Source organism: Phlebotomus papatasi, chromosome 1 (assembly GCF_024763615.1).
Source record: "Phlebotomus papatasi isolate M1 chromosome 1, Ppap_2.1, whole genome shotgun sequence".
NCBI classification, from domain to species: domain Eukaryota; kingdom Metazoa; phylum Arthropoda; class Insecta; order Diptera; family Psychodidae; genus Phlebotomus; species Phlebotomus papatasi.
In genome coordinates, this window is record NC_077222.1 from 44,057,025 (window position 1) to 44,080,791 (window position 23,767).

The following is a 23,767-nucleotide window of genomic DNA, read 5'->3' on the forward strand; positions in this document are numbered from 1 at the left end:
CGGATCGCCGTAATCCGGACGAGTTATCAACGGTTACATTTAAAATCATTTTGAGGTTATGTATGCACGAGTATTCTGCAATGAAAATGAATTATCCTGTGATGTTTTTGTTTAATAAGTGAAGTAGTTATAAGCATAGAATTCTCTAATTATGTCTTTTTAAACTTCTTTAAAACTTTTATTCTAATTCTAGAAAAAAAACTTGTATATATTTTCGAGACGTTGAACAAATTCAAAAAAATCACCCGGATTACGAAGCGGGCACTGTACCACAATCGCAAAAGAAGCCGTCGAGCAATTTCAATACTAAAAGTTGTTGATAATTTTAAAAAATGACGCACAGTAAAAAAATTAACACTATTATAGTGTGTAATCTTTCACACCACTATTATAGTGTTAAATTTGGAAAAAGTGTTTAATTTAAAATTGTTTAATTTAAAGTTGTTGAATTTTTATGTGTAAATTCAAAAATTGTTGAATTCTGTTTATTGTTGAATTTTCTTTTCATTTCGAAGATTTTGATTTTCTTGGCATTTTAGACATTTTTATTGGTTTTTTTCCTGTACTCGGGATCCCCCCTAATGCGAAATGATTACATCTGATGCTCGGATCTTTACGATATACTTATTTTGCATATAAATATTTGATGTTATATATGACTTTTGCCCAATGAAAAGCATCTCGACTGAAGTATAAGTCTTAATTGGAAATTCAACAATTTTTACACAACTTTTGTTTAAAAATTCAACAAATTTGGTTGCAATACACAAGGTTTCACACTATAATAGTGTTAAAAATTATGATCAAACTATAATAGTGTTAATGTTTGATCATGTGACAAAAAAATACCATAAAGTTGTGTATTTTTCACACTATAATTATGTGAAAACTAATCATACTATATAATTGTGGTAATTTTTAGAATTTGTCAAACAGTTTTAAATCACGAAACATTGTTGAAAAATTTTTCTTTTTCAAATTAAACAACATTGTTAAAAAATTTTCAACTATAATAGTGGTAATTTTCAATCACGTGACAATAAATTACCAAAATGTTGTGAATTTTTTAAACATTTTTAAATTAAACAACTAAAATGGTCGATTTTGCACTATTATAGTAGTAAAATTTTACACATTTTTTTACTGTGTATATGATTCATATTATTCAAAAACATGAACGTTCGAAGGGAGTTCCCGCACTTTACTGTTCTCAAGTTATTCTGCATTATCGACTTTTCTTTGTGTTGGTTCTTGTCACGACTGTTTGGTGGTTTAGATTTAGAACAAGGAGAGGACTGGAGGAAAACAAGTCGAGATGGAACTAACACAAAGGACTAGTCAATAATGTAGAAGAACTTGAGAACAGAAGTTCTAAAAAAAAAGTTCAGTTTTCATTGGAATCGCACCCACTTTCCGGATCGGAGTCCCCAAATTTTATTTTTTTCTATATCGAGCTTTTAGTATTAGCCGTAAGAACTAAATTTTTAATATTAAAATTTAGCTCAAAAATTAATTCGTTTTCTTCTAGAGTACCTCGAGTCCTACAAGGCGAAAAAGATTCTTATTAGGAAACCTTGCAGTGTTTTTACTTGGAATAATCTAACCAGTCTAAAATCCTTGAGTTTTTCTAGAGAGGATAATGAAAAAAGTATGACACATTGGCTACACTTGCCCCGGCTCGGGTAGATAATACTTTTGGGGTACTAATTGCCACCAGTTTTCCAGATGAAATTTTAAACTGGAGATACCGAATATTGTTTCGCTTGATACACTGAAGCCCACTATGATGCTAAATATGCCACTTAACCCTTTAACGACGAGACACTTTTTACGGACTGAAAATCAACAATAAAAAATAAACTGGGAAACATAATCAATGATAAGTCTTACATCTAACTTTGGAAAGTCCAACAGAGTCTGGGACAAAAATAGCCCAAAAATTTAAGTAATTTTTCTGGCAGTACCAATGAATAATATTTTTAGCTTTAATAAAAAATATTACGTATGAGTATTGTAGTTTTTATTGCCAAAACGGTTTTGCTTAAAAAAAATTGGAAGTATAAAAAATAAATAAAATCAATTATGAATTTGAGAATTTAAAAATTTGCCATTTTTGAGCTTAAATATTTAATACAGTAGCCTCTCGCTTATCCGTGGACTCTTTTTCCGGGTGACATAAAAAAATCCGTGATGCAGTTGAATTTTCAAAATTTTGAGGACTCATTGTTCCCGTTTTGGGGTTTTTTTGTTAAGCAAATGTGCTCTATCTACTGTAATTCTTACTCACTGTAACTTTTTTGGACAGTACGCATGTTTAGAGAGACTGTCGGATTCAGTCAGGTCAGGATTCACTCCATAAATTTTCAATGTAAACAAAAAAATCGTTGGATTTCAAACAATTTTATTGGTATCACTCTCAAAATCCGTATGACATTTGGTCCCGCTCTCACGGATAAGCGAGAGTCTACTGTACATAGCAAAGACATAGCAAAAAATATTCTAGATTTCTTCAACCTTCTACTTTACAATTATGTACAGACATAAGAAAAAAATAACTTTAGGTAGTCAGGAAAAATTATTTTCTTTATGGGACACCGGTGTTCCAATCGTCCTTAAAGGGTTTAGTGAAAAAGGCTTTAGCCGACTTTTTTATGACATTTTTGTAATTGCGGTAAAATTGATGAAAATATCCTGAAAAAATCTATTTCACAAATTTTTCATCCGAATGGCAATATTGCTTGGAATATCAATAGTACTTTTTCATCTAACAATTATCTATGTATTAGTGAAAAATCATCAATAGTTTTAGCCCGCCACGGAGGAGTGGCTACAATTGCCCCGAGGGCTGTTTTAGTGTTTGTCATCTTATATAAAAAAAAATGGATAATTATTATCCAAGTGAAAAATATTTTTTAATTAGATTTATTAAACTAGAAACGAGGTAAAACTATGAAAACTTGACTAGAAACTCAGAAAACCAAATGCTGGTCCAAACACTGTAACATCATAATTATAATTTTATACCCATTTTATAAAAATGCTTCTAAATTGTAGGATAACTGGATCAGACTTATAAATATTAGTACCAATATGGAGATGTATTCCTACTTGCATTAAAAAATACTTTGCTCGATGTTACATTTTAAGAAAAACGAGAAAAATCCACTGACTAATTCTACCCCTGGCTATAAGTACCCCGGTCTCCCCTATAATGGAAATTAGCCTTTTTTGTTTCGTGTGAAAATTCCTTCACATTTTATCTGAATTTTCAAAAAAATATACAAAAACCACAAGAAAACGGAAAAATCTTTATTGGAAAATGAATTTATAGGTCCTAATAGTTATATCAAACTGGCTATCCCCCTGGTTATAGAAGTCTTGCAAAATAAAAAATTATAGAAAATTTGCTGTTAACTCTTTCGTCTCTTTTGGGACTTGGAGTACCCAAAACAGCATATGAATGTTCTGTGAAAAACAATGTTTTTTTAATTATTCAGAAGTGATAAAAATCCGATTCTTGTGGATGATTACAAAATATAAGAATGTCGATATTTTTTGTAGGAACTCAATTAATTCCAGAGCTTAGATATTTTTGATTAAAAAATTGTGAAATTGGCTTGCAGCATAGCTGCGGTCTGGAAAGAGTTAACCTGAGAATATTTCTTACTAGTCCTTTATACTATTTGGAATTCTAATACGATTTTTTTTGCAACGGGTTTTTAACAATATCTTCCTACAAGAGTTGTGGGAATGTATCCTAAATAGGACAAATCGGACCAATAAGGCACCACCAATGAGAAAGGTTGTGACACGAGTTCTTAAAGTTCCAATAGGTGTTCCTTCGACCCTACTAAATGACAATTTTAGAGATTTAATTTATTGTGTTTTTAAGGATCTACTCAAGATTTGTTAAAACTCTTTATAAAAAAAATTTGATAGCCCTAAAAAGGGCTGTTTTTGTGAGGTTTTTTTCCCAATGTGGGAAGAGAAGTGAAAGGATTTGAAGAAAGTTACTTCTTCTTGGCTGCTGTCTTTTTTGGTGCAGCTTTCTTCGGTGACCCAGTCTTCTTCGGCTTGGGAACTTTTGGCTTTGTTCCTATGGATTTTGAAGATGCCTTTGTGGACTTTTGTTTAGGAGCAGACTTCTTTGCTGCAGCTTTCTTTGGTGCAGCTGTCTTCTTCTTCTCACCACTTGGCTTCTTTGCTGCCACTGCCTTCTTGGCTGTAGTAGTTGCCTTCTTCTTGGGCGATGCAGCCTTCTTCACTTTCTTCTCTCCAGAAGCTTTCTTTACACGGGGCTTCTTTGCTACTGCCTTCTCGCCTTTTGCTCCAGCCAATTTGAATGAGCCAGAGGCTCCCTTTCCTTTTGTCTGAACCAGAGCTCCACTTGTCACGGCGGATTTCAGGTAGCGTCTGATGAATGGGGCCAGCTTCTCTGCATCAACCTTGTAGTTGGCTGCCACAAACTTCTTAATGGCCTGCAGGGATGATCCACCACGTTCCTTCAGATCCTTAATGGCATTGTTAACCATTTCAGAAGTCTTTGGGTGCGTTGGTTTCACTCGAGGCTTCTTGGCGGTTTTCGGGGCCTTGGTCTTCTTCCCCGCTGGGGATACTGCTGGGGCTACTTCTACGGATGTCTCTTCTGCCATTCTTTGCGATTTCTGGGTAGATATCTCAAGAAATTTACTAGAAAATACCACATTTTACCTTACTCACAAACGTAACCCATTTATTGGAACCGGAATTTTGCTTTATTCTGCACTCAAATTTTCAGTCCATTTGCAAGACTTTCAAAAAAACTTAATTAATTAATAATTTCAGGTGTTCCTACTTAGTGGATTCGAAAGACTGAATGTCTATTAAACATATTTAAAAGATGCAACCTTCTTATTCTTCTATATTCTAAAATAATCACAAATTTGCTACGACAAAGTTGATCATAAATATTGGCGAAAAGTGATAGCATTTGAATTTTAAGTTAATTTTATGCAATTAAATTAATCACTCTTTTAGTTAATATTCCTAAAATATATTTAAATATATTTTCAATGTTTTTCTGATGTTAAAAGCTAAATTTATAAAGCGGAATATGTCGATTTTTTATGCTAAAAATCGTATATGTTGCAAATTCAAAGTAATGGTGTAATTCTAATGATATTTTGAAACAATTTTGGATGAAAAATTAATTTTATTTTTGCATTACTTGTTAATAAGACATAAGAAGAGGTGATTTATGTTGAAATATTATCAAATTAATGACATATCGAAAGGCATTTGGATATTTTCACAGGGATTGCATATTGGAAGTTGCTGCGTAGATCTCTCTTTTGTAATCTGGGAAGAACATTTTGAATTATTTTATGTTATACTTTTGTAGAAAATTAGCTTTTTAATAATTTATTAATTACTACTGTATTCTAATTAAAATCAAAATATTACCTGAAGACTGTTCATTTTTAAAATATTCTGATAGGAATATTTTTCACACCTATTGTAATTCATTGAATGTGAAAATTTATATGAAGATGAATTAATCATTGTACATCTCTTCTATTTGCAAATACTTTATGTAATAATAACTTAAAATCATGAATCAATGCAAATGGATATTTTTATTCAAACGATTTCTGGACAAATTCTTATTAATATTGTTTAACATTAAAAAAAAACTTTAAAACGTCTAAACTGCAGCAAAGGTTTTAGTCGTCTAACTAAATAATGTAAAATCTTCTAAAATTTAAATTTCAAGTTAATTTTAAGTACAAAAAATTATAATTTACTATATCTTATGATTTTACAATTTAAAAAAAAGGTTTTTTAAAAATAATTTCTCATTCACATTTTTTTGTATCAGCAAATTTAAAATAATTTATGCTTTTGTTCGCCCCATTTTTGCAATTTCTATTATTTTTGTTTTAAAGTTTTGTTTTAAGTTCAAAACGGTCCGTCCAAAAGTAATAAACATTTTTTTTAATAACTTATTCGATTTTAATCATTGGGATCATTGCGTTGAAATTAAATTATTTTAGCTACCATTCTACAATTCTTTTAGAATAATTCATTTCTTTGTCTAGCTGCGTAATTTCTACTAGAAATAAATCCATTTAATTTTTTTGCAAATTAGTATTGGTCTTCATGTACGATCCCCGGGTTTAAACTATCTCGAAACTAATGTCTGGTTAATGTCTCTTTAAATGGTTTATAATACCTAATTGCGTAGGATTAACATACAAACGTAGGAATTCATACAGACTAACATTCAAATTCGTTATTATCTGAAACAGTATAAAAAATTTCCTTTTCTAATTAAACGTAATAACAAAATGAAAAAGTAATTTAAGATTTCAATAAACTCTTTATCAAATGATTTGGTCGCCCTAAAAAGGGCGTTTTTTTTTTCTTGTCGACTTGAGAGCAGTTGATTTGCAGAATTTATGTCTTCTTTTCGGTCTTCTTGGGCAGAAGAACTGCCTGGATATTGGGTAGAACACCGCCTTGGGCAATTGTGACTCCGGACAGCAATTTGTTCAATTCTTCGTCATTGCGGATGGCCAATTGAAGATGACGAGGAATGATTCTGGTCTTTTTGTTGTCACGGGCAGCATTGCCGGCCAACTCAAGAACTTCAGCAGCCAGATATTCCATGACGGCAGCCAAATAAACTGGAGCTCCAGCACCGACTCTTTCTGCGTAATTTCCCTTCCGGAGGAGACGATGGATACGTCCCACGGGGAATTGAAGCCCAGCACGATTGGAGCGAGTCTTCGCCTTTCCCTTCACTTTTCCTCCCTTTCCGCGTCCAGACATTTCAGATGGTTTTCCTTTGTTTGAAGTCACACGAAGCAAACTCAGCAACAACAGTTGATTGACTATTAAAAAATCACTACTAACTCCCCTATATTTATGCGTTTAGTTGCCCGAAAAAGTCAAGTCAGAGTTGTTGCACACTATCTCACTTCCCCCTCCACTCAAGGCCTTTCCTATTGGAATGAACAGATGTTCAATGGTGTGAGTTAGAATGTGTGAGAGCCAATCTGAAACATTTCGAGTTACGAAGTCCATAAATACTGGTGTTCCCTGTACGACTTTTTAGTATCAAAAGTTACTTCACTGAGAATACTTCAATTACAATGGCTCCGAAGACTAGTGGAAAGGCTGCCAAGAAGGCTGGAAAGGCCCAGAAGAACATCTCCAAGACGGACAAAAAGAAGAAGCGCAAGCGTAAAGAGAGCTATGCCATTTACATCTACAAAGTGCTGAAGCAGGTCCATCCTGACACTGGCATCAGCAGCAAAGCCATGAGCATCATGAACAGCTTCGTGAATGACATCTTCGAGCGCATTGCTGCAGAGGCTTCTCGTCTGGCCCATTACAACAAGCGTTCGACCATCACGAGTCGCGAAATCCAGACTGCTGTGCGTCTCCTGCTGCCCGGAGAATTGGCCAAGCACGCCGTAAGTGAAGGAACTAAAGCCGTCACTAAATACACCAGCTCCAAGTAAATTCTTCCAAATCTTCTGATTTGCAACAAAAAACGGCCCTTTTGAGGGCCACAAATACATTTCATAAAGAGTTTGTGATCATTCTTCAATTTCTGGGAAATAATCTCATTGTCTCGCAATTTCCTGAAAAAAATATTTAAGAATCGAGAAGCAGCAGAACAAAATGGCGATTCACTTGAGTGTTCAAAATTTTATCACAAGAAAAGTTGTTTCGGTTTTCATGCTTTCTTTTACTTCTATATAAAAGTATATTATAGTATCCTTATTAAATTATTATTATAATTTTTTGATGAATATTTATTAAAGGTCTAGGCTGGATATTGGCAAATTTAGGTTAATAAGAAGAGCTAAAAAAAAGCTCTTTTTCAAATGTTTTAGACATATCTTCCAGACTTGCATTTGTAAAGATCATATAATATCGTCGGTTCCGAAGAAGACTATTGTAAGTCCAAAATGTAAACTTTACAGGAAAGAGGTTTAAAGTTTGACAACTAAAATTTATTTTCATTAACTTCACTGCAATTAGTATACTTTTATCTTTTGAAACTATTTTATCATACCTACGCATTGAATATCTTCTAGTTAACACTATTTTTAAATTAATTATAGCAAAATTGTGGGCAGAAAACTCAATAATTGGGCACGCTGATTTTAGGTTTTTTTCTTATAACTTTTGCAGGAATATCTTAATCAACATAAAATTTTGTGGGGATATAGATCTAAGGTTTCTGCATCCAATGATACCATCTTTTTATACTATTGTAAGTAGACTTACAATAGTCTTCTTCGGAACCGACGATATTGTGTTGTCTGTTGCATAAAATTTGTGAATTTGTGCGACTATAAGAGTCTTATGATGTTTAAAAAAAACATAAATGATAATGGCGATGAACGCTTCTATTAGATAAAATTTCAAAAGTAATATATAGAATAAATACTTTTGGCTTTTGATTAGAGAATTTTTTTTTTACTTGTATAAATAAAATTAAACTCAGAAAAACGCTTAAAAGGGACAGATTATCCTAACCGGCTTATTGTAGGTAAGATTCTTAAAGTGAGCTAACTCGGAGTGTATGCAAATTCGACTTAGAGCTGAAGTTGGGAGACGCCATTCAGTTATATTGAATCAAATTCGTGAAATTTTACAAATTTTGTATTTAAACCAAAATATCAAGGATTTGGATGGACTGGCAGAAAAGTGTTATATGGGTGAAATGTAGACCAGAATGTTCTCTATAATTTTGCCGTAGAACATGATCTCATCGATTACTCAGAAGCCGAGATAAGCGCGGTTTTTTGTTTCTGAACTCGTTTTTTCGACCAGAGCGCCTCAAATGTTCATTTGGTGAAGTTCAACTATATCAAAGAATTGTTGTATTTTGTGATACTTTTCATTTCAAACCCTATTTTAGGTGTCTTGGTTGAGTAGAAGCACTCAAATTGGCATCTGAGTGGTTTCAAAGCGTTATTATGGGAAAAATCAATTTTTTCACACTTAAACGGCAAAATCGGACAGATCGCATTATCAGATCGAAAAATGATGTATGGACGAAATGTAGACACAAATGTCCGATTTTGAAATCATCAAAATCGGTTCAGCGACCGTCGAGATAATTGAGGTTATGTGATATTGAAAGTGGTTTTTCAATTGTGGCGCCACTGGTGTTGGTCCCACGAAGTTCAAATGTTCTAGAAAGTTGTAACATTTGGTGAGATCTTTCGTTTAAGCCCACAATTGTCAAAATCGGTCACATAGAACTGGAAATATGATTTTTTGAATTTCGTGAATTTTGACCCCTCATATCTCCGGTTCTATTGAAACCACAGCGCACTTACGCCCCATTTTGGAAACGTCCTAGACTGGACTACAACACTCTAAAATTTCATTACCTTAAAATAAAAATGAGTTTTAATGTATTTTAAGTCTATGGAATTATTAAACAAAATGCAAAATATTTGAAAAAAAAAACAGTATTAATATTGAATTTAGCAGAAACCGCGATCCGGTATACGTTTTCTGGGAGCACATTTAATAATATTATCCACTCTGAGAATCATTTCAGCTGCTTCGGCAGCTGATACAAGTACTTGTCGTTTAACTGCATACGATTCAGTAATACCTAGCTCTTTCATACATCCAATGCTGTTGCGTTCCATATCTAGACCCATTGTATGATGCCCTTGTACATGGGCGGCTTTTAATTCGGACACAAGTTGGGCAGAGTCGTAGCCGGCATTATCAGCGATAATTGTAGGCAATTGCATTAATGCCTTAGCAAATGCTTCCATGGCAATTGCCTCTTTGCCTGGAGTTGACGCTGCTCTAGCTTGAATTGCACTTGCCATCAAGGCTTCACTGCAACCCCCACCGTAAACAGTTTTTGACTCGCGCACCGTAGACATCAAAACACATAGGGCATCATGAAGGGAACGATCAGCCTCGTCAATTATTTGCTGTGTTGCTCCACGTATTACAATGGAACAAGCTTCCCCTAGTTTAACACCACTAAACCGCAGAAGAGTATCTTCTCCGATCATTACCTGCATAAAATAATAATAGGAAATGTTTTGGATTTTTTGAAAAGAAAAAAAATTAAATGCTTCCAAATAAAAGTTTAATACCATAAATCTCTTGTTGATATAAATATTAAATATATAGGGTAAGTGTGCCAAATTCCGGACAGCTTTCAATTTCGGCCACCTTTTTTGTTCCTCGAATTTCTATGAACTGTTAGATTTTACGTACTTTAGAAGAGATTATACAATGCAAAAGAATAACAAAACAATGTAGCTTCGATAAACGATATGACGTGAAAGAGACATTTGAAGAATTCCCAGGCAAGAAACTATGAGAATGAAGGTGGCCGAAATAGGGCACCAAAGTATGTCTATATTTTTTATTCATTTTAAAATGTATTAAGAATGATTTTAGAGTAAAAAAAGACGGTAAACTCTTTACAAGGTTCCAAACAACACTCTTTCAGAAAAAAATATATAAAAAATCAATTTGTATTTAAAATATTACATTTCAAACTTGAGACTTTGACGTTTGCATGCATCTATGCCGAAATTTGGCACACTTACCCTAATAACGTTTATAATTGATTAAATAAATAATTTAAAATAAAATTGGCATAATATAAATGTAAATATTTAAAGAATTATTGACGAAATTACCTGCTCAATAACCTTGCAATGGCCAAATTTCACTAGTTCTGGGTGATCAAAGGTAGAAACTATTTCACCACCTGTCACTAGAGCTAGTCGTTCAATCCCATCAAAATCAGCATGTTCAATAGCCATGATGCCAGCATCAGCAAACAATTGTTCCGGATAGTTATAAATAAGCTGCCGGTTAATGAAAACATTGCAATTATGAGCGAGGATTTTTTGGACCTTATCCTTCATCTTTTCTTTTTCAGTTATTTCCAAGTCAGCAATCTTTGCCATCGAATCCACTTTCACCTGCGATCCAAACACTTTAATTTTATCCGTATCCATAGGCGTATTGGCTATCAAAATTATGGCATTTTCTACACGTTTGGGTTGATGAACACCAGGTTTTTTGTCTAGCAAGAAGCCCTCTTCCAAGAAACTGTCTTTAAGTGTTCCGCCTTGCTTTTTTATAATTTGAATAGCGTTGAGCTCTCCAGATCCTCGAAGGCGCAATATGGCATCCACCGCCAACTTGGCAAAATGTTCCTTGTGTTGTGATAGAATTTTTGAACTCAGCGTTGTACGTGCAATATTCATAAGATCATTGCGAAATTTCTCAACATTATTCGAATTGTCCTGAGCCACAGATAATAAAGCATCACGAGCTACATTGACTGCTTGTCTCCATCCAGCAATTATTGTTTGCGGATGCAATTTGCACTCCACCATCTTTTCTGCTTCACGAAGTAATTCTGCAGCTAGCACTGTAACTGAAGTTGTACCATCTCCAACCTCATCATCTTGTACTTTTGACATGTCCACAAGAATTTTGGCCGCAGGATTGTCTACGCCGACAGCCTTGAGAATTGTTGCTCCGTCATTTGTTACCATAACCTCACCGGCATTTCGTCCATGCGATACAAGAATCTTATCCATTCCTTTAGGTCCAAGAGTGCTCTTGACTAAGTCCCCAATTGCAATGGCACCAACAAAGGATGAAAGACGAGCAATTTCGCCCTTCTCCTCTTGCGCATCATTTTTTAAAATTCGTACAGGATTCAGTGCTACTTCCTGTAAGTAATTTTTGACAATATTTAAGAATATTAGAAGATGCTTACGTCAGAGCATTTTTAAAATTTTGTAAATGTAATTAAATTGTTGGTTTCTGATATTAAATTTTACAATACGTCAATAATATGTGAACGCGGTGCTTCCATGTTAACTTAATTGCTGAAACAATATTGCTAACTGGGAGCTTTAGCGCATAATAAATATTTAACTATAATGAAATATATTGCCAAATCCCTGGAAATGAAGTTAAAAATACGAGGGCAGAATCTTCTAGAAGTGTCATGTAATTTACATAATTTTTCTTAATCTTCTATTCAATATTCTGGTGATTTTTTAAGAACCGCAATATTTTGTTGTAGTAGCTAACGCATCCGTGATGTATTTTATGATTCTATGCTTATAAACTTACCATATTTCTTCAAAAAAGTTATTTTATTTCTCTCTGTTCTGCAATGCAACACAACACGTGTAAAATTTTTTACTATAAATATATCCATAAAATCGAAACTACATGGAAAAAAAAGCTCGCCACATATACGAGCGCCTCTTGTGTCTGAAAATTGTGACTGCTGTCAAATGAATTTGAATCGACCGGTAATCCACTTGGGACAAATTAATTTATAAATACGCAGAAAAAAGTGAAAATATGATAAATTTAAGTTTTTTAATAAAAATAAAAGCACGAGTAGTGAGTGAAATAGTGAAAATGTTAAAAAAAAAATTTTCCTTCGTTTTTTTTGGAGTCAATGAAGCTTTTGTCCGAAATCCGAAAAGTTGGCGATGGTGGCGCAAACTGTACTCGGAAATTTGAAAACTTTCGCAGCGACCCGTGTTTTTTTCATCTGTTTCACCCGTTTCACCTCACCACCAGTGATTGTGAAAATTTGCGTGAAAGAAAGTTCATATTTTTGTGGAATTTGTACTCAGTAGTGCAGTAAAATTAATAAAAATAATAATGCGTTGTATTCTGTGCATGCGTATTACAAATTTCTTTTGAAACTTCAGAAAATTTAGTGATTTCTGCTTTGCTGTAATGAAGCTTCTTAAGCCAGACTGGGTGCATCATGATGGTTAAGTATAGATTATAATAGTATAGCTGTGTAGTAGCTGTAGTAATAATAAATGCAAACATAACCTAAAAACGTTGCATTTTGGGTTTATTTCATTACAGAAAAACCAATATTTTCCTTGGATATTCATCCAGATGGTACAAAATTTGCCACCGGTGGTCAAGGGAGCGATTCAGGTCGAGTTGTTGTATGGAACATTGCCCCCATAATTAATGAGAAGGTGGAAAGAGATAAGTCTGTGCCAAAGGTATTGTGTCAAATGGACAATCATCTTGCGTGCGTGAATTCTGTTCGTTGGAGTATTAATGGACAGTGTTTAGCATCGGGTGGTGATGATAAAACAGTTATGATATGGAAAAGAGCCAAAGGAAGTGGAGGAGTATTTGGCAGTGGGGGCTTCACGAAGAGTGTTGAAAACTGGCGCTGTGTAACAACACTTAGGGGTCATGCTGGAGATATTTTAGACATGGCATGGTCACCACAGGATAGATGGTTAAGCAGCTGCAGCGTAGATAATACAGTAATAATTTGGGATGTATTTGCGCTACCATCGATTGTAGCTATCCTCAAGGGACACACAGGCTTAGTCAAGGGAGTTGCTTGGGATCCCGTAGGAAAGTTTATAGCATCCCAGAGCGATGATCGTAGTATAAAAGTATGGAAGACAACCGATTGGACTTGTCAAACGACCATCACAGAACCATTTCAAGAATGTGGAGGTACTACGCACATTCTCCGACTTTCTTGGTCACCGGACGGTCAGTACTTAGTTTCAGCACATGCAATGAATGGAGGTGGACCAACAGCACAGATTATTGAGCGTGAGGGGTGGAAATGCGATAAAGATTTTGTTGGACATCGCAAAGCAGTCACTTGTGTACGATTTCACAATTCTATTATGATGCGGACGGCGCCTAAGACCAACAAGTCTCAACAGTATTGCTGTTTAGCTGTTGGTTCACGTGATCATTCACTATCCATTTGGATGACAGCACTTCAAAGGCCACTTTTAGTTATTCATGAAATTTTTCAAGATAGCATACTGGATTTATCATGGAGCTCTGATGGATATATTCTAATGGCATGCAGCGGGGATGGTACAGTAGCTTGTTTACAATTTACCGATGATGAATTAGGTACACCTCTCTCTGAAGAGGATAAAAATGCCTTGTACCAACGTATGTATGGCAAGAGTGTAAATGACATGAATATGCAATCAGAAAAGGACATGATAATAGAGAATGCTGAACTTCTGGACAATATTGTTTGTGAAAAGCAAAAACAGCCAACATTTATAACAGAATTAGATAGTAGAGTTCAAGAAGAGAAGGGCCACAGTGTGTTACTTCAAAAGAAAACAGTATCACATAATAAGTGTGATGAAAAAATACCTGTCGTTAATTTTTCCAATGAGTCGGCGCAGTCAAAGCAGGCCATACACAAACAAATTGAGACAAGAACAGCAGACGGCAAAAGACGTATTACACCCATGTTTATTCCTATGAACCAGGAGACAAATGAAAGTAATCCAATTGAGCTTAATAGCTGCTCACGCAGTAAGAGCTCTATAATAATTGAGAAAGTGATTCCTAGACAAAAAATGCCTTTGTATATGATTGATCGTTCTGAAGATCAACTTGACTTCCGTCTTACAAAGAGTCTTCCGCCGCCGGCTAGGACGATTACTTTAAATATGGCAATTGGAAAGTCAACATGCACTCAAAATTCTACAAAATCTGATTGCACAAACATTACACGAAATCTAATAGCAGGTCGTTCAGAGATAATAACAGGAAATTTTGTGCGTACAGTAAATGATTTGCGAATTCAGGTGGCTAATTATGCCATAAAGTCTCCATATGGGATGCTTTCACGAGTCTTTTGCATCTCAAATGCTACGCCTATGAATACAGTCTGGGAAATCTTTTTAGGATCATCAGTAGTTAATTGCAGTGCATGTTCAAAGTATATAATTATATGTTGCCTAGACGGAACTGTGCGGTTCATCAATCTTCGTACAGGAGTTCTCACTTTGCCCATCCTGAATATGCCAACATCAGTTATACAAAGCGCATTTGTGAGTTTTTTTTATTCTAACTTTTTAGACTTTATACCTATATGTATTAGATGAGATCATATATTCTGTCAGTAGAAGAGGTAAAAAGTTTGGAGTGGTATATCTCAGCTCCTGATGAACATAATTGGATGAGTGAACTATTGTTGGAAAGCTTGGTTCATTAGCTTTCAGAATCTGGTATATGTAATTGGCTATGGGTAAATCATGGTCATCCAGAACCATTTATGTCGAAGAAGACACTTTTTGCAGCGTCATTTTTGACCATCTACTGCTGGGACCAGGAGTGACCCACAATTCTCGCACTTGGACTGTTCGTTAGAGGAACTCAAAAGGTATAATTTGTAGAAGAAACTTTTTTTTGGACATCTTACTTTTTTTTATTCATCGACTTTTGCAAGAATTTTAAAATGTTAAACGCAAGGAAAAAATTCCATTTTCTGGACAAACTAATGAAGATATCGACTTGGAATGTTCTGAGTATCCCCCCATAAGTTGATCCAAGGAATCCAAATGTCACTTCAATTTCACCCCAACGTCTATCCTTCCCCTCCAGAAATCACTCCTTTAGGAATATCTCAAGAACCAGACCATCGATGCATTTCATTTTGGGATATGTTTTAGAGAGTATCCTGGCGGACATTTCATTCATACATCTCAAAGACGTCCGACCTCTTCTTTTTGCACTTGCTAATAATCTGGTTAGAAGAGCAGAATTTCTTTTGATCAATTTTCTGACCAAAGAGACAAAGTTAGTGACTTTTATTGTTCTGAGTACCCCCCCCCCCCCCCATAAGTCAATCTAAGGAATCGAAACAACACATGCATTTGCCTCTCATCCCACTCCTTCTCCTCCAGAAACCACTCTTTTAGAAATATCTCAAGAACCAGACCATCGATGCATTTCATTTTTGGAAATGTTTTAGAGAGTGTCTTAGCGGACATTTCGTCCTCAGACGCCAATATCATCCAGGAATTTTTTTTTGGAATCTAGAAAATAAGTGTTTAAACTTTTGTACCAGTGAATTTCAACATAAAAGAAATACTTAACCAAGTAAAAATTGAATAAGCTTGTAAAAAAATTTAAGATCTATCAAATAAACTACATTCTGTCTAAATCCGTTAAAAATACACTCCCTTACGCAGTCTATTAATTGGCCTTGGAAATTCCAAGAATAAATTTCTGGATGATATTGGTGTCTGAGGACGAAATGTCCGCCTTGGCCATGTCAAAAACATATCCAAATATGAAAAGGATCGATGGTTTATTTCTTGAGATATTCCCAAAAGAGTGGTTTCTGGAGGAGAAGGAGTGGGATGAGAGGCAAATGCATGTGTTGTTTCGATTCCTTAGATTGACTTATGGGGGGGTACTCAGAACAATAAAAGTCACTAACTTTGTCTCTTTGGTCAGAAAATTGATCAAAAGAAATTCTGCTCTTCTAACCAGATTATTAGCAAGTGCAAAAAGAAGAGGTCGGACGTCTTTGAGATGTATGAATGAAATGTCCGCCAGGATACTCTCTAAAACATATCCCAAAATGAAATGCATCGATGGTCTGGTTCTTGAGATATTCCTAAAGGAGTGATTTCTGGAGGGGAAGGATAGACGTTGGGGTGAAATTGAAGTGACATTTGGATTCCTTGGATCAACTTATGGGGGGATACTCAGAACATTCCAAGTCGATATCTTCATTAGTTTGTCCAGAAAATGGAATTTTTTCCTTGCGTTTAACATTTTAAAATTCTTGCAAAAGTCGATGAATAAAAAAAAGTAAGATGTCCAAAAAAAAAGTTTCTTCTACAAATTATACCTTTTGAGTTCCTCTAACGAACAGTCCAAGTGCGAGAATTGTGGGTCACTCCTGGTCCCAGCAGTAGATGGTCAAAAATGACGCTGCAAAAAGTGTCTTCTTCGACATAAATGGTTCTGGATGACCATGATTTACCCATAGCCAATTACATATACCAGATTCTGAAAGCTAATGAACCAAGCTTTCCAACAATAGTTCACTCATCCAATTATGTTCATCAGGAGCTGAGATATACCACTCCAAACTTTTTACCTCTTCTACTGACAGAATATATGATCTCATCTAATATAATATATATATTTTTTTTAGAGTTTCTCTGGTGAATTCGGAGGTGTTGTATCAGAATGTGGTTTAGTTCGTGTGTGGAATTTAGAAAAACAGAAAGTTATTGTGTCCACAAACTGTTTGGACATAATTCGTGGAGGAACTGTCAAAATGCTAACAGTCACAGATCGGGGAATACCTTTCGTCTTAATTTCTAATGGATGTGCATATACATTTTCTACGGATTTAGAGAGCTGGCTCATTCTTCATTCCAAGGATGTTCTAAATCAACGCAATCTAATAAATTACAAACCACCTACAATGGCAGTCCATAAGAACTTGCGTACTTATCCAATAATGGGAATTCAGGGAGCAGCACATTCACTTTTACCTATGTCACACAGTTTCATAGATGTAACAGAAAGTACATGGGAAAACATTAGTCAGTTTACATTCATTGAAAATCAAATTCAACTGTGTGAGACTATTCAGTCACCCGTGGAACTTAAATACTGGTATTCTGCATTGGGATATCACTTGGCAAATTATGGCACTGAACAAAGACTGAGACTAACACTTGACGATCTCCTACGATCTATACATTCCAATAATACAGAAATTTTGGTAAAATTACTATTTCTTGCACTTTTTTTTTACAAACAACTAAATATATTATTTTATTTATAAGGGTATCAGCAAGTTGACGCTTTTGGAGACAATTTTGGAAAATTTGAAATCAGAGCCAAAATGGCAGCGTATTTATATGGAGTACACCGAACAGCTTAGTAATTTACAACTCTAACTATCAAAATATGCAGTAATAAATATTTAATCGAAAAAGCAAATGTTATTTTTTTTAAATGAACAGAAAATGATATAAATAAATTGCAAAAAACCGAGTTCGACCTTTGTAATATTCAGGGAGCAATTATATATATATATATCGTCAGTTAAATCAGCATTTGTCATAACTTCCTTTTGTCAACTTTTCAGAAGACGAAATTTTCAGTTCAGCATTATTTTTCTTAAAAATGAGCCCCGAATGCGATACTTTTGAGTCAAAATAATAAAAGTGGCACTAATAGACTGTAAGTTAACTTGAGAAAATCTCAAGGATTTCTGTAATTTTTTCCTTGCGTTTAACACTTCAAAATTCTTGCAAGAGTGGATGAATAAAAAAAAATTAGATGTCCAAAAAAAGTTTCTTCCACAAATTATACCCTTTGATTTCCTCTAACGAACAGTCCTAATGCGAGAATTGTGGGTCACTCCTGGTCCCAGCAATAGATGGGCAAAAATGACGCTGCAAAAAGTGTCTTCTTCGACATAAATGGTTCTGGATGACCATAGTTTACTCATAGCAGACTACATATACCAGATTCTAAAAGCTAATGAGCCAAGCTTTCTAACAATAGTTCACCTATCCAATTATGTTCATCAGGAGCTGAGATATACCACTCCAAACTTTCGACCTCTTCTACTGACAGAATATATGAACTCATCTAATATATATTATATGTATATGCAACAGCCTCGTCACTTCCTGAAAAGTGGTACAGCATTCTGGATCCCAGTTCACTCCGGTGATCATGCCGATGGCAATACCTGTTACCACGCTGCTCAGGCTGACGAGCTCAGAGAACCGATGGCAATTAGGAAGGGGACTAAAAGCCTCGTCTCTCCCTGGATGGTCCAAGCCCAATCCCGCAGAATTTCCGAATGCAATAGCTGTCTCTCACACAGCTGAAGGAGGCGAGATTAGGAACCAACGGTTCCCGCTCAATTAGTAGCCCATTCAAGCCGCCCATTGAGCATGATTCGATTGCATCTCCAGCCCAGCTTGTTTTTGAATTTCGATTTCAAAAATTTTTATATTTTCTCCTATTGGCTACAAATCTAACTTATAAATCTAACAAAATTGGTGTTTGTTTAATACTAGGAATCCTAGTGATACCTTTACTGTACATAAGGATTTGGTGTGCTTTAAGAGCACTATTTTCTGGCTTGGGTTGTTTTTGCATTCAATATCGCCTCAATGTCTTTCGCTGATGTATGAGTTGGTCGCATGAATTTTACCTTAGATGTAAATGCGCTATTTACCCGTCAAACCGTCTGATTTTCTTCAGAGAATTTAATGCATCACCTCTGGGGTTACTCTTTCAATATTTCGCCTCACAACAATACTTAATTGATTTTCGGAAACAGCTTCAATTAAATTTCGTACAATTGGACTTTTAGATTTTTTTTTTATTAAAGTATTACACTCAATACAGTAAATTATAATTATTTTATATAATATTAGGCATTTTAGTATGAAAACTGTGTTATGCCCCTATTGGAACTCTAACATCGATACTGACAAAAAGCATTAAAGTGAATTATTAAACAAAACCAAAATGCAAAATATTTGAAAAAAAAAAACAGTATTAATATTGAATTTAGCAGAAACCGCGATCCGGTATACGTTTTCTGGGAGCACATTTAATAATATTATCCACTCTGAGAATCATTTCAGCTGCTTCGGCAGCTGATACAAGTACTTGTCGTTTAACTGCATACGATTCAGTAATACCTAGCTCTTTCATACATCCAATGCTGTTGCGTTCCATATCTAGACCCATTGTATGATGCCCTTGTACATGGGCGGCTTTTAATTCGGACACAAGTTGGGCAGAGTCGTAGCCGGCATTATCAGCAATAATTGTAGGCAATTGCATTAATGCCTTAGCAAATGCTTCCATGGCAATTGCCTCTTTGCCTGGAGTTGACGCTGCTTTAGCTTGAATTGCACTTGCCATCAAGGCTTCACTGCAACCCCCACCGTAAACAGTTTTTGACTCGCGCACCGTAGACATCAAAACACATAGGGCATCATGAAGGGAACGATCAGCCTCGTCAATTATTTGCTGTGTTGCTCCACGTATTACAATGGAACAGGCTTCCCCTAGTTTAACACCACTAAACCGCAGAAGAGTATCTTCTCCGATCATTACCTGCATAAAATAATAATAGGAAATGTTTTGGATTTTTTGAAAAGAAAAAAAATTAAATGCTTCCAAATAAAAGTTTAATACCATAAATCTCTTGTTGATATAAATATTAAATATATAGGGTAAGTGTGCCAAATTCCGGCCAGCTTTCAATTTCGGCCACCTTTTTTGTTCCTCGAATTTCTATGAACTGTTAGATTTTACGTACAGTAGAGTCTCGCTATAGGCCATCGCTCAATAGTCCACAATTTATCGACCGTTGATTTCAAATCACTGAGGTTATGTTTTTTAGTACGCGACCGCAATGTTATCATAATTATTTTAATATTTTTGGCAAACTTAATTAGGTAGTTGTGATAATTGCGATCCTTAATGATGAGAGCGAGCACAAGTACCACAATCGCAAAGAAAGTGGAAGCCGTCGAGCAATTTCAATACTAAAATTCGTTGATAATTTTAAAAAATGATATGGACTATAGTGCGACCCAAGTGTCAAATTTGGAACCAAATATGGACTATAGCGAGACTCTACTGTACTTTAGAAGAGATTATACAAAAGAATAACAAAACAATGTAGCTTCGACAAACGATATGACGTGAAAGAGACATTTGAAGAATTCCCGGGCAAGAAACTATGAGAATGAAGGTGGCCGAAATAGGGCACCAAAGTTATGTCTATATTTTTATTCATTTTAAAATGTATTAAGAATGATTTTAGAGTAAATAAAGACGGTAAACTCTTTACAAGGTTCCAAACAACACTCTTTCAGAAAAAAATATATAAAAAATCAATTTGTATTTAAAATATTACATTTCAAACTTGAGACTTTGACGTTTGCATGCATCTATGCCGAAATTTGGCACACTTACCCTAATAACGTTTATAATTGATTAAATAAATAATTTAAAATAAAATTGGCATAATATAAATGTAAATATTTAAAGAATTATTGACGAAATTACCTGCTCAATAACCTTGCAATGGCCAAATTTCACTAGTTCTGGGTGATCAAACGTAGAAACTATTTCACCACCTGTCACTAGAGCTAGTCGTTCAATTCCATCAAAATCAGCATGTTCAATAGCCATGATGCCAGCATCAGCAAACAATTGTTCCGGATAGTTATAAATAAGCTGCCGGTTAATGAAAACATTGCAATTATGAGCGAGGATTTTTTGGACCTTATCCTTCATCTTTTCTTTTTCAGTTATTTCCAAGTCAGCAATCTTTGCCATCGAATCCACTTTCACCTGCGATCCAAACACTTTAATTTTATCCGTATCCATAGGCGTATTGGCTATCAAAATTATGGCATTTTCTACACGTTTGGGTTGATGAACACCAGGTTTTTTGTCTAGCAAGAAGCCCTCCTCCAAGAAACTGTCTTTAAGTGTTCCGCCTTGCTTTTTTATAATTTGAATAGCGTTGAGCTCTCCAGATCCTCGAAGGCGCAATATGGCATCCACCGCCAACTTGGCAAAATGTTCCTTGTGTTGTGATAGAATTTTTGAACTCAGCGTTGTACGTGCAATATTCATAAGATCATTGCGAAATTTCTCAACATTATTCGAATTGTCCTGAGCCACAGATAATAAAGCATCACGAGCTACATTGACTGCTTGTCTCCATCCAGCAATTATTGTTTGCGGATGCAATTTGCACTCCACCATCTTTTCTGCTTCACGAAGTAATTCTGCAGCTAGCACTGTAACTGAAGTTGTACCATCTCCAACCTCATCATCTTGTACTTTTGACATGTCCACAAGAATTTTGGCCGCAGGATTGTCTACGCCGACAGCCTTGAGAATTGTTGCTCCGTCATTTGTTACCATAACCTCACCGGCATTTCGTCCATGCGATACAAGAATCTTATCCATTCCTTTAGGTCCAAGAGTGCTCTTGACTAAGTCCCCAATTGCAATGGCACCAACAAAGGATGAAAGACGAGCAATTTCGCCCTTCTCCTCTTGCGCATCATTTTTTAAAATTCGTACAGGATTTAGTGCAACTTCCTGTAAGTAATTTTTGTCAATATTTAAGAATTTAGAAGATGCTTATGTCAGAGCATTTTTAAAATTTTGTAAATGTAATTAAATTGTTGGTTTCTGATATTATAAATTTTACAATACGTCAATAATATGTGAACGCGGTGCTTCCAACGTTAACTTAATTGCTGAAACAATATTGCTAAATGGGAGCTATTTAGCGCATAATAAATATTTAACTATAATGAAATATATTGCCAAATCCCTGGAAATGAAGTTAAAAATACGGAGGGCAGAATCTTCTAGAAGTTTCATGTAATTTACATAATTTTTCTTAATCCTCTATTCAATATTCTGGTGATTTTTTAAGAACCGCAATATTTCGTTGTAGTAGCTAACGCATCCGTGATGTATTTTATGATTCTATGCTTATAAACTTACCATATTTCTTCAAAAAAGTTATTTTATTTCTCTCTGTACTGCAATGCAACACGTGTAAAATTTCTTACTATCGAAACTACATGGAATTTTTGATGGCTGTTTAGACGTTGTTAAATCCCTCTGGTGGTAAAACCTCAAATACAGAAATTACCCTATAGCAATATAAATGTCACGTTCTTTATGTTCTAAAATATTAGTACGTAGACTCTCGCAAATTCGGCTCTTTTAAGATCGGGCTACTCGAGGGGTTACTCATTGGAGAAACACAAGCCATTTGGCGGAGAAACGGTTTCAGAAACGAGGAAACATTACTGGAAACAAGAGAAACATGCTTGGAAACGGGGAAACGTAGCTGGAAACACAAAAATGTTTCTGGAAACGCGGAAACACAAAATTCCCCGTAAGAAATTGAAACTTGGATAGAAACATGGATAGAAACACGGAAACATGGATAGAAACACGGAAACATGGACAGAAACAAGGAAACATGGACAGAAACAAGGAAACGCGGATAGAAACATGGAAACGTAAATTTTCAATTGAGAGTTTAACGCTAACTATTTGAAATTCAAAAATTACCCGGTTTGTCAGCAGTTATTAGCTGTAAGTTTCTTTTTAATGTGGACCCTATAAAAATATTATACTGCTAATTTGTTGCAATATTACAAAATTATTTATGTATTTAACTTTTAAGGTAAAGTATCCTCGAGTCGACCGCCCTGAGTTCCTCAAGTCGACCGGTGGAAATATTTATTCAATTTATTTACATTTACAATAATTTTTATCGAAGGGTTTAACATCATAGGGTCATTTTTTTCATAATTAATTCAAATCACTGAAAATATCATAGAAATTGACCATAAAACACTGAAAAATCATAAAAAGACGGAGCGTTAAGGTATTTCTTAAAGAAAAATTGAGAATTTTTCATTAAATTACGGTATACTTTTTGATATTCTTGACTTTTTTCTTAAGGATTTCAATTACTATCCTCACAGATTACTTGAGTATTCCAATTTCCAATTCCAAATTCCAATAGAGAATAAATTGAATGAATTGAATTTTGAGTCTAATCGCAAGTTGAGTACTTAATCTTTTTTACTTGTGCAAAAATTTTAGTACCATGACTAAGTTAAAGATTAATTTTATATATAAAAATTGAAAGTGCATTTCAAATAAATTGTTCCTCAATTCGACCGGTCGACGAATCATAGCAAGTGAAGCTTTTTTTCTTGAATGTTGTTTTACTTCTGAATGAATTCATAAAAGTGAGTTTCCCTATTTATTTTAATGATTAACTCTTTCGTCTCTTTTGGGACTCTGAGTACCCAAAGCAGAATATGAATATTCAGTGAAAAACAATGTTTTTTTAATTATTCAGAACTGAGAAAAATTC

At 34.8% G+C, this 23,767-nt stretch overlaps 6 protein-coding genes across 6 annotated transcripts; 2 read left to right on the forward strand and 4 right to left on the reverse strand.

Annotated features, from left to right (window-relative positions):
- Window positions 1-3,931: 3,931 nt before the first annotated feature.
- Window positions 3,932-4,698, reverse strand: LOC129798367 (histone H1-II-like). Its single transcript, XM_055841485.1, has one exon. It carries the CDS (start codon window positions 4,650-4,652, stop codon window positions 4,011-4,013), a length of 642 nt encoding a protein of 213 aa, XP_055697460.1. The 5' UTR covers window positions 4,653-4,698; the 3' UTR covers window positions 3,932-4,010.
- Window positions 4,699-6,410: 1,712 nt separating this feature from the next.
- LOC129798369 (histone H2A) lies at window positions 6,411-6,937 on the reverse strand. The gene has a single exon (XM_055841488.1). The coding sequence runs from the start codon at window positions 6,808-6,810 to the stop codon at window positions 6,436-6,438; it is 375 nt and encodes a 124-aa protein (XP_055697463.1). The 5' UTR covers window positions 6,811-6,937; the 3' UTR covers window positions 6,411-6,435.
- Window positions 6,938-7,076: 139 nt separating this feature from the next.
- Window positions 7,077-7,552, forward strand: LOC129798370 (histone H2B). The gene has a single exon (XM_055841489.1). The coding sequence runs from the start codon at window positions 7,134-7,136 to the stop codon at window positions 7,503-7,505; it is 372 nt and encodes a 123-aa protein (XP_055697464.1). The 5' UTR covers window positions 7,077-7,133; the 3' UTR covers window positions 7,506-7,552.
- A 1,844-nt stretch (window positions 7,553-9,396) lies between these two features.
- LOC129798360 (T-complex protein 1 subunit beta-like) lies at window positions 9,397-12,431 on the reverse strand. Its single transcript, XM_055841479.1, has 3 exons — window positions 12,142-12,431; window positions 10,683-11,732; window positions 9,397-10,046 (listed from the first exon to the last, which is right to left on the reverse strand). Exons 1-3 carry the CDS (start codon window positions 12,142-12,144, stop codon window positions 9,492-9,494), a joined length of 1,608 nt encoding a protein of 535 aa, XP_055697454.1. The 5' UTR covers window positions 12,145-12,431; the 3' UTR covers window positions 9,397-9,491.
- Window positions 12,432-12,558: 127 nt separating this feature from the next.
- LOC129798357 (protein HIRA homolog) lies at window positions 12,559-17,794 on the forward strand. The gene is made up of 4 exons (XM_055841477.1): window positions 12,559-12,802; window positions 12,904-14,879; window positions 17,000-17,578; window positions 17,643-17,794. The coding sequence occupies exons 1-4, from the start codon at window positions 12,766-12,768 to the stop codon at window positions 17,754-17,756; spliced, it is 2,706 nt and encodes a 901-aa protein (XP_055697452.1). The 5' UTR covers window positions 12,559-12,765; the 3' UTR covers window positions 17,757-17,794.
- A 1,386-nt stretch (window positions 17,795-19,180) lies between these two features.
- Window positions 19,181-22,507, reverse strand: LOC129798361 (T-complex protein 1 subunit beta-like). Its single transcript, XM_055841480.1, has 3 exons — window positions 22,372-22,507; window positions 20,908-21,957; window positions 19,181-19,947 (listed from the first exon to the last, which is right to left on the reverse strand). Exons 1-3 carry the CDS (start codon window positions 22,372-22,374, stop codon window positions 19,393-19,395), a joined length of 1,608 nt encoding a protein of 535 aa, XP_055697455.1. The 5' UTR covers window positions 22,375-22,507; the 3' UTR covers window positions 19,181-19,392.
- Window positions 22,508-23,767: the final 1,260 nt, after the last annotated feature.